Here is a 14,956-nt window from a genome sequence, read left to right on the forward strand (position 1 = left end):
ACAGATCCGTTCAAGTGATAATATGGCTGATTTGTTCACCAAATCTCTACCGACGTCAACCTTCAAGAAACTAGTATACAAGGTTGGGATTCGAAGACTTAAGGATGTGAATTGATGCTCTCGTCAGGGGGAGTTAAATCGTGTTGTACTCTTTTTCCCTTATAAGGTTTTGTCCCACTGGGTTTTCCTTGCAAGGTTTTTAACGAGGCAACCAAAAAGCGTATTTCTAAACATGTATACTCTTTTTCCTTCACTAGGATTTTTTTTCATAGGGTTTTTTTCTAATAAGGTTTTAACGAGGCACATTATCTATGGACATCCAAGGGGGAGTTATAAGAAAAATCAAATTATGGTGAATGTCTACTCTTCCTCCGTAATCTTCTCAAATGCTTAATGACATATTTCTATGTTTAATAACATATTCAATGACATATTTTTCTTCACTTTTCATGCTTATATAAAGACCTTGTAATAGATAGGAAGAAACACACAATTGAAAAAAATAAGAATCTCTACTCTTTCTATCGCTTAGCTTGTTTTTCCTTGTTCTATATTGTTACTTTGAACTATATTTCATAACAAAAAAAAGGACTTGTTCCTAAAATAGTAGGATTCCATGTTCTATTTCACAAGTAACAATGTCACTACCAAATATGTATAGGAAAAAGAAAAAGTTACAACTAAGCTCAGCTGCACCAATTTCAGGAGAAAAGATATAGCAAACATTTTTCTTATTAATCCTCTAATGTTACAGACTTACAGTCAGCACCCTTTTTGGCAAAACTATAGAGCTGCCAAGTGCCACTAACTGATGGAAAATTTTCCATCCAGTCTCAAGTATAAATACAAAGACGAAAAATTTCTGATAGTGCAAAGGGCAAGAAAAAGAGTGCACTCTACTTCTAAAAATAAAATCAGTAGAGTAGTTGAATTTGCTCATTTCGAGCCAGCCTAAAATGGCACACAAAAGCTTACAGCCATAGCAACAGCTCAGAGCAAATGACGTATCCCATTGTTTACGAGAAAACAACGCCCATCTTCTTTGCAAAGTCATCTCCATCATCGTCATCTTCATTCAGGTATTCCTCACCAGCGTCAGCATTCTCGCCTTCATCTAAATTGTAGTCTTCACCATCAACCTGCTCATAATCATAATCTATCTGATCATGACCTTCGGGGTCTTGATCATCTTCTTCTTCCACAAGCATCCCTTCTTCAGCTTCAAATTCATTTGCACCATGGTGCACAGGAGATTGATGACCAGCTGCTATTGTCTCTTGAAACCCATTTTTCTCACCTGATGCAGGATCAGATTCTTCCTTTTGCCCAAGGTCAGACCCGCTCCTGGAGATAGAGGAAGTTACCAATGAGTGGGCTTTTCTTTCATGTTGATAGTCTTCACTCTTAACAGATTTCATGCCCGTTTCACTTCTTTTTCTCTTCAGGATCTCTTGAAGAGGCATTGGTCCTTCAAATGATAGATCGCCTCCAGTTTGCTGATAGCCATCACGCTTTTGGAACTTACGCTTCCCTAGGGCCTGTTGCTCGTTGACATTTTGTTCACTGGTCTCAGCAGTTTTACGACCTTTAAGTTCTGCAAGACTTCGTGGACCAGAAAAATCAGAATCATTCTCACTTATATCTCTTCTTAGGCGTGGACCACTGTTATTTCTTCCAGCATTATTGAGATCCTCCTGCACTCTTCCCTTTATTCTATCTCGAAGCCTTCCCTGTTGAGAGAAAAGCTGTGGCCTTTCTAAAGATAACCTGCCACGGTCTCTAGCCCTATCCATATCCCTATCTAACCGCATGCCCGTCCCATTAGTTGGAGAGGATGGTCTACTTGGTAGCTTTATTCTTCCTCGAAGACGACTAGCAACGGAACTATCATGTGACGGTAAATGGTGTCGATCCCTCCTGGAACTCTGGTAGCCTCGATCGTCAGCATGCTTTTCACTTGCATAATCATGACTAATGACCGACCTCAAACCATTAACCCTCTTATGCTTTGATAAACGATGTCTCAAATCTGACTCTCGAACTTCTTCAGGGCTGTACGCTCTACCATGGCGTCTCCTTTCAAGATGAGCTGATTTCCCTTGTATTCTCTCAGAAGAAGCTCTATGCTGCACCCTACCAGAGCGACCCGGAAGCCTGTCGTGAGAGTCACGCCCATACACATCATGGTACGCATCTTGGTCAATATCTGCTACTGAAGTGTAATCGGCAGAGTGGCCAATATCGTATTCATTCCTCCCCTCATTTCTGCCATACTGATCTTCAGCTTGATAGAAAGCATTACCTCTTAGCTCATCATCCACAAGAACATCAAAACCAGGTGAAAGCTCCCTTGAAATCTCATCATCCTTGTTCTGAATGCTGCTGTGATCATCAAACCTGACAGACTGCTGCACTCTGTTGGACCTACCAATAGGATTTCCATTCGTAGGAGGCACACTTTTTGGTTTGTGCCTGTGATGCACAACATCAATGACAGAATTTGGTGGCAGCACATTCTCATTAAAGGCAGCATCATTCTTGGACAAATGAGTTCCCAGCTTCCCAACTGGTTGTGTTTGTACAGGCAATTCCCCAGACTTCCAAGTATTTGCTTGAGAAAATGTCTTTCCTTGCACACACTTTTCAAGCCTACCAAATGCCTTCTTAAAAGGGTTTTTCTCAGTAGATGCAGTAGATACAGGATGTGGTGGGGCTTTGTTAGGTACAGAGATCGGTGCATGGAAGAACGGACACCTATCACCTTTTAAACAGAAGCCTTGCTGGAAGAATATACAGGGCACACCTTGCTTACCAGAACCATATAGAAAATTTGGTGTAGGTGCAACAGATGCCACTGGAGGTACAGAAGATCCTGTAGGAGTTTGAACTTGCGCTCCCAAAAATCCATCAAGCGGCTGTAAGAAGAAGATTGTTAACTTTCATGTCAACAATTAGCTTACACGGAACACTCTTTGTTCACTAATAAAAGTATAAACTGCTAATTTTATATCACGGTACCTATAGCACATAGATGTTGAGATTGCAGAGTATGTTAGAGAAGAAATGACTCACAGGGTGCCGGAAACCGCACTTTGGGTTTAAGCAGCTTCCATTCAACCAGTACCAGCAATCTCGAGGATTAAGCCGAGCTACGTCACTATGGCGGTATTCACAATCGCTTCCCTGTTGACAAAATAATTAAGGCGTCAGTAAAAGTTGATCTAGATCCGTACATAACAAAGACGCAGATTGAATCACCTAGAACATTATTAAATCATGGAGAAGCCAATCACGTCTGTATTCACTCACCCACAAAAATATTGATACCATAAAAGTACGATGCCAACTGCTTTTGTGCAACAATTGTCATTTACCCACTTGTTATAAAAAGATGATTTAATGAGAAAAAAGTTCAGTTACCGCAAGTGTGCATTGATTAACTTTGTTTTAGACAACCCGGCCAAATCAAATGACAGTTCAGATGTTAAACCAACATTCTGTTGTAGATAATAAAGACAAATGTGATTGATAATAATGACATGTTTACTTATTTTTGGCATCCAAGACTCTTAACTTTAAACTTGCTCCGAGATTGACTCTCAGCCCAGTATTTCAAAACCATCATATAGATTAAAAAGAAAACCAAAATCTTTGATACGCACTTCTAATTAAGAAAACAAACCAACAAGTAGCTTGAGAATATGTATCAAAACGGCAAATAGCAAAAACCTAACCGTTCCCAAGAGCATCAGTCTTGCCCTAAAATAGATAGTTCCAAATACACAAGGACACCAAAAGACAACAGTGCTTTAAATTAAAGACTTCTAGATATATATGTTAAAACCTTCTGCATAGAGCAATGGATTCTCACTATGGAAAATCTCGAGGACACAACTCATTTAAATTTCTTTAGATTTCCGGGCAAAAGAAAGATAATTTCTTTAATCTGATAGCACAAGCAACAAAAAAGGAACATGAAATTCAAAATCAGGCATTGGTAGTCCCAAGTTCAAACGACAGCTGATATCCAATTACCAACAAAAATATCACAGCTTCTAGAATGCTAGGGTTTACCCAAAGCTAAATACCAGTGACGGATGTAGGCACTCTATATATGCTAGGAAATCCACTAAAAATATGTACAAAACTTAAATTCAGAACCCAATAATGCTAGCGGTTATGGTCATCGTCTTAGAATCCAGAACCCATAAAGTTCAAATCCTAGATCCGCCTCTGCTAAAAACAGTAAGCAGCTCAAGTTCAAAAAAAAAAAAATAAAGCAATCACCTTGGATAAAAAACACCAAAAAACACAAGTCTTGTCCATCACAACGCAGATCTTCAACTAGTTCAGGTCCATAGAACGATCTAATCAAATCATATCAACAACAACTACTAGGTCTCAATCCCAAACTAATTCGAATCAGCCATATGAATCCTATATATAAATTCCACTGCATATCCCGAAACCTACAAACAGGGGCGGAGGTAGTATATTATGTATGGGTTCGGACGAATTTAGTAGCTTTTGTTTAGATCTTGTATTATGAAATCCATTAAATATATATATAAATATTTTTACTGCAAGCTCAGTAACTAAACAAGCTATGAGTTATGCGACAAATCAGAACCCATAAACTTCAAATCCGGACTCCGTCTCTGCCTAAAAATTCTCTAAATCTCACACTTATCCCTACACTAACATACAAATCTATTTTATTTTATTTTTTAAAAAGACTCGGACTAACACGGACCTAAAGTAAGCTATATTAATCAAATTTAAAACAAAAGGAAAAGAGATGAACCTTTTTGCATGTAAGAGGAGAAGCGAGGAAGTAGACGCAATCAGTGTTTCGTTTAAGAGCTTCATCTTCAGCTGATAATGTGGCTGGCGCCGCGGCCGTAGAAGGCGTCTGAATTTGTAGCTGCTGCGGCGGTGTAGGACCCACCATGTTTCTAAAACCCTAATAAGAGATCCTACAAGAAGCTTTAGGGGATGGATCTAGGGTTTCCTAAGAAAGGTATATATGTAATTTATGTATGTATATGCATACAATTATGAGCACATCTGAACCATAATTGATTCAGGTGTAGCAGCTTTGCAACCCAATAGGGATGGGAGGTGGGGTCGGGATGGGGGTGGGGTGGGGGTGGGGAGGAAGCCGTTGAGAAAATAAGGAGAGAGAGAGAGAGAGATGAGGCTAGAGGCTTTTAACTTGGGGAGTTTCCAATTTCTTTTCCTTTTCTTTTTTTGCTTGTTTAATTTTTTTATTTTTTATAATTATGATGTCCGGGCTAAGTTATCACCTTAGTGTCATAGTAACACCTATTTTTCATCAGCACAAATATTATAACGTTGTCCATCAAAGTTTGAACTGATAAAAAAAATTATATACCGAGTATTTAAATTATTTTTTTAAAGTTAGATATTCATAAAACTTTGATTTATGTATATGTCCATATATGTTTAATTTAGTCAGAGATTAGGCTAATTAATTTTGTCGTCCGTTATAGAATTTTATTTTAAATATTTCAATTTTTTTTATTTTTACACATTAGAGATTTTTGCATAGCCGTTTTCATATATTCGAACCGTAAAGAGTTAACTTGAATCATTTTCTTGACTTAAAAAATTTATCTTAGGAAACTTCATGTATGTTGTCCGTGCACATTTTTTTTTATGTTGTCCGTGCACATTTGCTTTGGTCTAAATGTCTAATAGACTTCACGAATTTGTCAGTTTAGATTCATTTTTTAGGCCAAAAAGTATAATGTTACTGATCGGTTTCAAGTTTAATCTTTATAAAATTCAGAGATTCATTTTTTAGGCCAAAAACATAATGTTACTGATTGATTTCAAGTTTAATCTTTATAAAATCCAGGGTCTTGTCTTCCTTTTGCATATGCAACTCTAGGCGATCTGGGTTAACCTTTCTTTGGAAGTTTATCATCGAAAAATTTGTTTGACCATTTACTATCACCCTCTTTCAAGTACGAAGATCAAAGTTATTAATTTTAAAAATAGATTCGGACATTGATTCCGTATTCTTTTGAAAACATAATTAATACATTTGTTCTACCCAAAGGATTATGAAATATGAATCATGATACTTTTACACTTTTAAAATATTTAAAATGTATTTGGAAAATCATAATTAAGGAAAAAATTATTTGACTACTCAAATATAGTAGCACCATTATTTTTATCACAAATTAAGGAAAAAATTTATTTGACTACTCAAATATAGTAGCGCCACTATTTTTGTCACAAAATGAGTATAGAAGTTGATATTCCCAATTTCCTCTTCATCATTCTCAATTTAGGGTCGTAATCTTGTAATATTCTCATATATTATTCTTTATTCTTATTGTCTCTCAATAAAAAGTTCACCTTATGTCTCTTCTTACTCTCACTATACCTTTTATTTGAACTAAGGAAAAGTGAGTTAGAGCCTAAAAAGGGGTTTAATAATGCAACTTTGTTTTTTTTTCTTTCTTAATTTACGCAATTGGTTAGAAATTTGAAATAAGAGTCGTTTAATATTGCTCAATTTGTCCATTTTCGGAAACAAAAATAGATACCACATTAAAGATCCATCAATGTGCATTTTAATTCTCTAACCAATCAGATGTTACATATATGACATGAATATTTGTTTAAATGAAGAAATAAATAGAGTGCCCACACAGCTTACATACACGTCACGTTTGTAATCATAAAATTTTGTGTCCATTCATGTGCTCAACTTTTTCTGCTTATTCAGTTTAATTTCATTGTTTAACTTTTTCCATGTTCTATTTATTCTTTCTCATTCTTCATTTAAAAATATTTTGGAGGGTGAAGTCAATATTTTCTTCTTATTATTTTATAACATTAGTGTCTATATTCGTTTGTGTATACCTAAACTAATTCTTCCCATCCCATCGAAACACTCCACTTTTGGCAGAAGTTTTTTTTTTTTGCCAAAAGTGCTTTTTTGGCCAAAAAATTGAGGTGTTTGGCCAAGCTTTTAGACTAGAAAAAAGTACTTTTGAGGAGAAACAGAAACAGATTTTGAAAAACAGAAAAATATAACTTCTTTCCAAAAGTACTTTTCTGAAAAGCATTTTTGAAAAAAATATACTTATAAGTAGTTTTCAAAAGCTTTGCCAAACACTAATTACTGCTCAAAATTATTTTTTAAATTAATTAGCCAAACACAAACCGATTTTCACCAAAAGTACTTTTTTAAAAAGCACTTCTCAAAATAAGCAGATTTTAGAAGCTTGGCCAAACATGCTATTAGTCGGATAAAAGAATTCAGCTAACCTATATGGAATTTGATCCTTGGTTCCCCTGTCACTCGATCTTAGGATTCCTTGTTGACTCAAACTCTGCAACCATTCATTAGCTTCCATTGGTTAAATTATTAGTATTGTAGATTTAATTACATTACCCATGCTTAATTACAGAAATACTCCGTAGTTATTTTGAGCTACTGAGCAAACCGTACTTGTAGTTAAAAGACTTTATTTAAATGTTAAATACATTTATTGAGTTATATAATCAGACAGGATTTTGCACCAAAGTGTTTAACTGGCAAGATGATTATGATGTCAACAAAATGGTGTGTATAACTACTGTATGCCATAATTTCTATAATCTCTATCTCTATAATATAATTAGAGCGAGTTTGCTGTCTTGCCCATTGTAAGGCGACACTTTACCCCCCCATTAAAAATAATTTTCAAGTGTTTCATCCTCACAGACCCAAGTCAATATAAAATAAATAAATGAAAGACCCAACAAAAAGGTTGAAGACGAAAAAAAAAGAAAAAAGAAAAGAGAACGAGAGAGCGAATATAGTGCAGGAATGTATACATATTTACAATTAACGTACAATTCAAATTAGTATGGTCAGTGAGAATTAGTATAGCCGTTCTCAACTTGTTTGTGGCTAAGGTGTGGTTGTTATTGTAATGTACAGTTCAAATTAGGAGACTTGATGAGTTCACATCAAATTCCTAACCTCTTTGTACCACATTCTGAGCAGAACTTAGAGGTCTCTCTCAAGTAGGGAGTACCACATTCATCGCAAAACTTCGCAGGACTTGTAGGCTGCATTATCAATATGGTTGAATAGGTTATTAAGTCGGTATTAAAGATATAAGAATAGAGCAAATAAATGATTGGAAAAAGGCACTTCTCCTCCTGATGAGAAATTAGATCTTTAGAGATAACAAATCGGCAATCGCAGTGACAGTCCGAAAAAATTGAATGTATGGTGCTTTTCCTCAAGCCAACAACAAAATGTATTTGTGTAGTCAATTAGATAAAGATTTCAAAACCAGATCAACCAATACTTTGCATGATTAGTCGAGGCATGAAGCTAAAGTTTTTTATATTTATAAGTAGGCATGAAGCTGATGTTCTTTTTATAAGTAGGCATGAAGCTAAAGTATATGACGCCAGTGGTGCTTTGACCTTGAATCTTGGAAAATCAACATAAAGAGATCTCTCACCATTATATGCATACGCCCTCCTACATTGCCAAATTGTTGTAAACAAGCCATGTGTGGAGAAATGGATGGCGACTGCTGAGGCTGAGCAATTTCAGGCAAATGTGACTGAGGGCCACATTGTTGATTGTGAGAGAAGTGGGCTATATGTTGACTTTGGTTGATGTGGTGCTGGTGGTGGCTCTGCTGAAGAGGATGAAATTGAGCCTGATGGGACAGAGGTTGCATATGCTGCTTTGGGGTAGTCTGCTGACTCTCCTGTGGCAGAAAAGTAGTTGAACAAAACAAGTAAGAATCAACAAACATAAATATATAAACATCTGCATTGTTTTAAAGGTAAACTAAAGCACCGAAGAAATGCAGCATTGGGCAACACATGGCAACAAAAGCACAGTATAGTAGGCACTGATATCTGTTTAGGTCCTATCAAGTAACTCATAACTATTGCAAAATGAATCCCAATGAGCAAAGTTTGCTGCCTATTTCTCCACTGGAGCAGAACTTGTGGTCTCTCTAAAAAATCAGTTACCAACAAAAATTGGCTTCACCATTGAGTCTAGTCCATTTGGACCTAGCAGGACAAGCATGGTAATTCTTCAACCTGTTAGGTCTGTGATGACAAAGTTTCAGCTCAGGAACTGCTAATGCTGATTCCGTGCAGTTTTTAGTAGAAGGATATAAAGCTATTTAGGAGACGAACGGTACTAAGTTCCCTGACAACTTATACATTTATTTAATCAGCAGTTTGCTGGAGATTTAGAGCACAAAGGAAGCAAAGAAGAACAAAAAGTGGCTCTTTGTGCTAATTAATAATGATGTGAGAGTAATTATAGCTTCTTAAAGGATTTTTGGCGTTGTACAGGTAACCCTGAAATTAAAAAAAAAACATAAATAAAGCTTAAAACTTAACCAAAAATTCAAAGAAGATAAGAATTAAAATGAAATTTGAAGGAAACTAAAACATCTGAGATAGCAAAGAGGACCCTGCGGAAAAACAGCAACCAGAAATTTGAAAGCCATCTAAGAAGCATTGATTGTGTCTGTGCATTCCATTAATACTTTTGGCAATTCATGAATCAACTCATCCAATCAGTTTTGGAGTTGGAGATTTAGTTAGATATTCTTATGAGCTATTCTGTTCAGAGAAACTGATGCATCAAAGCAATTCCATATATGTCTTGGGTGTGCTTCTGGCTGCTCTTTAATTCATTCAACCATGACACAAGGGCACATTAAAGTAAAACACGTGTTATCATTTTCTCCATCTTGAAGCTCTAGTTAATAGAAGAGGGGCCATTCTGTTAATGGTAAGAAATAGAAATGTACATGCCGATAAGCATATAAACAGAGACATACAAGTTCTAATAGCATAACACGAAGCTAAAAGGTGCGGTTCAATCAAAACCAGCACAGTGCTAAAAGAGGTCAGCAGAACTGAGAACCAAAAAGCAGTAATACACCTAACAGAAGGAGTTTTAAATGTGTACTTAATTGTTAACGTTGGCACTCCAGTAACAGGTACTCCTATTAAATGAGAGTTCAAATTACAAGCATCCTGCATGCAGCTAGAGAAGAAATCTGTTTCTTCTTAACTATTCTCCGATATATAGCATAGATGTGTTACACGTGTTCTAGTTACCAGACGAACAACGTTCAAATCAATTAACACAGTGGATAAGATAAAAAGCTTACTTCACTAACAGAGCGGTAGCTTTGACCGGCAGATAATGAAGAATCATTGTCTGTGCTGGTGAATGCCTGATATACATGAGCAGAAAAACTTTCTATCAATTTTCGGAACAGCAATAATAGGAAAAGGGATATGTATGATGACTACCAGGATCATCAAAACTTACTGACAAACCAGTGATGTTGGAAATTGGGTTTGACGCACGTCTATACTTGTGTCTTGGAGCATAGAATTTATAGTCTCGAGGGGATATTGCAACTTCATTTCGGCCTGTCATTCTTTTGAACCTAAACAAATAGGAACATGGGTCAATTTGAAATGCTGATATTTTATGAATTAAAACATTGATTTACACCATCATACTTCGTTTTACGAGAAACAATGATTCACTTGAAGAAAATGAAAAATACACTGTAGTAGGACAAGATGTCCTTAACTGACAAAAAAGTACATAAAAATGATTAACTTCTAGATTTTCTATCTTATTCCCGTATTGTCATCAAGGTCCACTTACATAATCATTGCAGTAAGAGAACAGTAACAAAGTCAATTGCAGTTAGCTATATTTGAAACAAACTGCCAGATTTGAAACAAACATCAGATGTGGAAAAGCTACTTAAAGCTAATTGGACCTTTGAAGGAAATAAAGATAAAGTGCCAAATAGTGCATGCTTTTACTGTCCTGTGAATGTCTTAACTGAAGAAACAAGACAGAACGTCAAACCATACAAGCAAGAAAAGATCAAATATTTAACAATCTTATATTGTACCGTGTTAAAATTATAAAAGGATATTCATTTCAAACAAATTATAATAGGATAATCCTGTCGTAAGAGCAGCACTTGGTGCTACAATCAATAAAATACCTTAACCCTTTAAAAATTGACAATGTCTAAAAGGAGCAAAAATATTATAGTTAGAAAATGAAGAAAGAAAATATCAAGGCACTATCTATTCATGGTGGAATAAAGAATTCTATAGACGAGGAGAAATAGGACGCACCACAAGGACAATGGGGAACGAGTTAGAATGATACCTCCAGAACATTAGATTTCATGTGCGATCTAAACTGGATCAAGGTGTTATAGGCCTACCAAACCAACACTTTTTGACTAATCAAGGGAAATTTCGTCAAATATATCTTTGCACGACAATTACATTCAACCATAGTCCTATAGTGAAGTTTCATAATTGCAGAAGCTCAAAAGAAAATTGTACAGATTGAACTTCTAGATCTGCATAATTCTCAGCATTTGAAGAAATTTCAGATATTGGACTTTAATATGCCAATCTAGAGCAAATTGCACCAAAGAATGAGATCGTCGTCTGAGTTAGTCAAAATTAACTTTGCACAAGCAGTATTTATTCTGCTACCTTCCAGAACAGAATCTTCATATCATCTGGTACACCCAGAAATCTTCTCTAGAAAATTATATGACAAATTTCTTTCACTTGGATTTGGCACAGAGCATATTTACTAACCCAGAAAATATAAGTCACTGTGGAATGTACATTGTCTAGAACAGATGGCACTACTGCCAAGATAAAGAGAAGAGGACACAGACATACGTATAGCAAGATGGATCTATTATCTCATGCCAAAAGAGCTAATAATAGAAGACCGCAATTCTAGGTAACAATAACAGATTAATCAAGATTAATGCAACATCCACATTTAAGATGGAGAGTTTGACATACCATTCTGCATCATCAATATGTAAACTTGTTGGTTTCTCCACAATGGCTAAACCATTAACCACAACAAAACGAACACGCTTCTCCTCCTGTATCACTAATTCAGGAAACCTTGCCCTTGTTTCAAAAGATGTAGCCAGCTCCCGTCTTTTAAATACACAAGGTCCTATATGTTAATAACAGCAAAGTAAGAAAATGAAATGACGATAACAGGAATCAGTATCTTTTGCAGTTCAATCTTTATCAGGAAACAACATTTTCATTATCTCATATTTCTCCGGAAATAATGATATATGTAACCAGCAAAAGAACAGGAACACAATGAATAATGAAAAAACTAGAAGTTGAAGTTCTAAACTAGATGCTTCTAGTGATCCAAGATTCCTCACATCTTCATGTTTCTACATAAAAAAAGAATCTGTTTTCTGATTCATTTCTTCCTATTCATCTTTTGCCCGCTATTTCCTCTCATATGCTCACATAGATGATGGGGAAGCAACATGTAGAAAAGCAACAATGGAAGCGCAGACTAGCTTAAAATTTGAAGCTGACACGCACAACAGTAAAATTAGCCTTCTGCAATTCCAATGAGAAATCAGATATATCACAGCAAAATGGCTCAAATGGGAGGACAAATGTCATGTGATGGGAAAAGGCAAAGACCAAAACTTTAAGTGTCTCCACGAAATTTTGGAACCTTGGATGTCATACCTTTTCTAGGAAATTTTTTAGCAAGCTTTCTGTATAAACCACCAGCTGCTTCAAGGGCCACACCGATGGTCTTTTCACGCATGCCATTTAAAGAAGAGAGCCTTACATTCACTTCATTAACCAATGTCTCGTACATGTTAGCCACATACATCAAGGGCAAAACACATGCAGCATCACCTTCATAACAGATTTCTCTAGACTTCCTCTTGCTCATTTTATCTTGTGAAGATTGAGCTGCAAAGTCAGCCTCTGAATCGACAACTTCAACTACACGCGGTCTTATGAAATGATCTACGATAATGTCTAAAAATCTTGTCCTTGCTGTTTCAATTGGTGAAATATCTGGTCCATGAAAACTGGCATTAGCAAATCTAAAACTAACGGTCATCTAGTTTCATTCATCCATTTAGCGATCAACTATAACATAAAATCCCCAATTACCATCAATAGTAACAATATTGTAGGAACCCCCTGAAGATCCACTATTCTCAATGCTAGTGCGATCTTCCTCCACCACTATACCGTGAAGTGGTAATGAGTTTCTGAAGGATTCATGGAGACACTCCTGAAAAAGTATAGTGCCATTAGAGTTCATGAATAATATGAGAATATGTACACTTGGGCCCCTAGGCATTGGTATAGGCTTCCGAAGTGAAAAGGTCAGTTATTTCCATAAAAAAAACAATGTTTAGCCTAACTAGTAGAGAAGCTTGCTTACTCCGGCTAATTTGGCACAATTAAAAAGAATGCAAATGTCAAAAAAACAAGGCGAATTCCACTAATTTGGCACAATTAAAAAGAATGCAAATGTCAAAAAAACAATCACATAGAAGAAAGTTATCTCGAAAGACCTAAACTATCTAGGACTCCATGCAGACCTAAATGGAAATAGAGCCGCAGTGGAAGAAAAAGATCCATATAGGTGATACCAATTAGCTTAGAATCTCAGATTAACGCTTAACCATGTAGGCCATGCTTACTTTAGGTCTAATCTTCGCTAGGAAGCGTTTAATCTTATTACAGATTTGTATGCTAGTAGAGAGAACTTCCAGTGTTAGAGAATCTAAATTCTTGGATATTGGAAGAAAACAGTTATAATAGAGACGTGGATAGCGAAGATTCATACAACTTACCCTAACTAGCTTACGGTCGAAGCATAGTTGTTGTCTTGTCAAATTAATAAATTATAAAGGTATGATAGGGGTAACTAGATATCATCAGCCTCACCAAATAGGATAATTGCAAACCGGACATTTTTTACAAACCGGGTTACTCTGCCCACTAAGGCTTATACAGAATTTGATTGTTTTCCCTCAACATGGATTTGAACCTAAGACGTCATGATTCTCCTCCCACTTTATTAACTACTAGGTCACACCCTAGGCCTTGGGTGCAGGATAATTGCAAACCCAACATTATAGTTATACAGAAGTATTTCAAACTTGCATTTTTACAAGAAACTGAAACAACAACACATGATAAATTACTTAAAAGTTAAAACTGAAAACTGAAACTCAAAAGGCACACTCACAACAGCTGTGGAGTCTTCGCCATTGTCCATGCTATCCTCGGTTACATCACCGCCTCCACGATCAACATCATCACCACCAGCACCGCCTCCGCCACTAATACCCTCCGCATTGAGATCATGCAATGAGGTTTCAATGTACGAATCAGCCGCCGACCTCATATCGTAGTGCTGTACCGGAACCCTAGCTCCCATTTTCCCTATCAACTCACCAGTCTACAGTCTACAGCAACTAAAGTGCCTCCAAATTAAGCACAATACCGCCTTCTGCTCAAACTCTACATATAAAGTTAAAATTGTTCAAAATATACACATATATTTAAACTAAACGGTGAGTGATAGACTGAGCAAGTGGCCGGCGTCGGCCCTTTAGGTGAGGCCGACGGCGGAGTAAGCTGTGGAATTTGAAGCAGGGATTTTGATTAACGACTATACAACCTTAACAGAAAGCCGAGCCTGAGATTCTGCGAAGCAATTTCCGAACCTAATTCCCGATGTTTCCTTATCAGTATCCGAACCAAAGCCGGTAGGTCAGTCAATGTACATTGTGTATCACGGGTAGTTGAGTAGGATCATAGCGGGACCCACTAATAGGTACGCTGCACGTGCATATAAAATGTGAATTATCTGACCCGTAACACATAACTAATCTTATTTTCAAGCTAGTTAATTTTATATTTTAAAGAGGCTTACTTATAGTTTTTTATTTGTACAAAATTCTATACACTAATGGTGATATAATTTAACCCCCAAAAAGAATTAAAAGTTCTAAATTTGAAATTTTTTTAAGTTATTAAGCACTTTAAGAAAAAGTTTTTATAGAACATAAATATT

General features: G+C 36.2%; 2 protein-coding genes across 3 annotated transcripts; both read right to left on the reverse strand.

Moving 5' to 3' along the window:
• Positions 1 to 718: 718 nt before the first annotated feature.
• LOC107821289 (zinc finger CCCH domain-containing protein 17) lies at positions 719 to 5,216 on the reverse strand. The gene is made up of 3 exons (XM_016647725.2): positions 4,805 to 5,216; positions 3,073 to 3,183; positions 719 to 2,915 (listed from the first exon to the last, which is right to left on the reverse strand). Exons 1-3 carry the CDS (start codon positions 4,949 to 4,951, stop codon positions 1,017 to 1,019), a joined length of 2,157 nt encoding a protein of 718 aa, XP_016503211.2. The 5' UTR covers positions 4,952 to 5,216; the 3' UTR covers positions 719 to 1,016.
• A 2,628-nt stretch (positions 5,217 to 7,844) lies between these two features.
• Positions 7,845 to 14,695, reverse strand: LOC107821290 (uncharacterized protein At2g02148). Of its 2 annotated transcripts, XM_016647726.2 has the most exons (9): positions 14,561 to 14,695; positions 14,126 to 14,400; positions 13,036 to 13,159; positions 12,595 to 12,936; positions 11,887 to 12,049; positions 10,355 to 10,475; positions 10,191 to 10,256; positions 8,502 to 8,756; positions 7,845 to 8,097 (listed from the first exon to the last, which is right to left on the reverse strand). In XM_016647726.2, the coding sequence occupies exons 2-9, from the start codon at positions 14,315 to 14,317 to the stop codon at positions 7,996 to 7,998; spliced, it is 1,365 nt and encodes a 454-aa protein (XP_016503212.2). In that variant the 5' UTR covers positions 14,318 to 14,400; positions 14,561 to 14,695; the 3' UTR covers positions 7,845 to 7,995. The 2 variants fall into 2 exon arrangements, with proteins under 2 accessions (XP_016503212.2, XP_075082993.1); XM_075226892.1 differs by lacking the exon at positions 14,561 to 14,695 and having other exon boundaries at positions 14,126 to 14,454.
• Between the last annotated feature and the right edge of the window lie 261 nt (positions 14,696 to 14,956).

The sequence above is a fragment of the Nicotiana tabacum genome, chromosome 12, assembly GCF_000715075.1.
Source record: "Nicotiana tabacum cultivar K326 chromosome 12, ASM71507v2, whole genome shotgun sequence".
Lineage (NCBI taxonomy): Eukaryota > Viridiplantae > Streptophyta > Magnoliopsida > Solanales > Solanaceae > Nicotiana > Nicotiana tabacum.

What these genes read in the sequence shown, in the direction of transcription:
- LOC107821289 (XM_016647725.2), bottom strand. Translation starts at nt 4,951, where the DNA reads ATGGTGGGTCCTACACCGCCGCAGCAGCTACAAATTCAGACGCCTTCT. An exon ending in CTCCTCTTACATGCAAAAAG is followed by an intron (nt 3,184 to 4,804) that starts GTTCATCTCTTT and finishes TTTTGTCAACAG; the next exon opens with GGAAGCGATTGTGAATACCG. An exon ending in AGTGCGGTTTCCGGCACCCT is followed by an intron (nt 2,916 to 3,072) that starts GTGAGTCATTTC and finishes TTCTTCTTACAG; the next exon opens with CCGCTTGATGGATTTTTGGG.
- LOC107821290 (XM_016647726.2), bottom strand. Translation starts at nt 14,317, where the DNA reads ATGGGAGCTAGGGTTCCGGTACAGCACTACGATATGAGGTCGGCGGCT. An exon ending in CATATTGATGATGCAGAATG is followed by an intron (nt 10,476 to 11,886) that starts GTATGTCAAACT and finishes CTATTTGTTTAG; the next exon opens with GTTCAAAAGAATGACAGGCC. An exon ending in CCAACATCACTGGTTTGTCA is followed by an intron (nt 10,257 to 10,354) that starts GTAAGTTTTGAT and finishes CATGTATATCAG; the next exon opens with GCATTCACCAGCACAGACAA.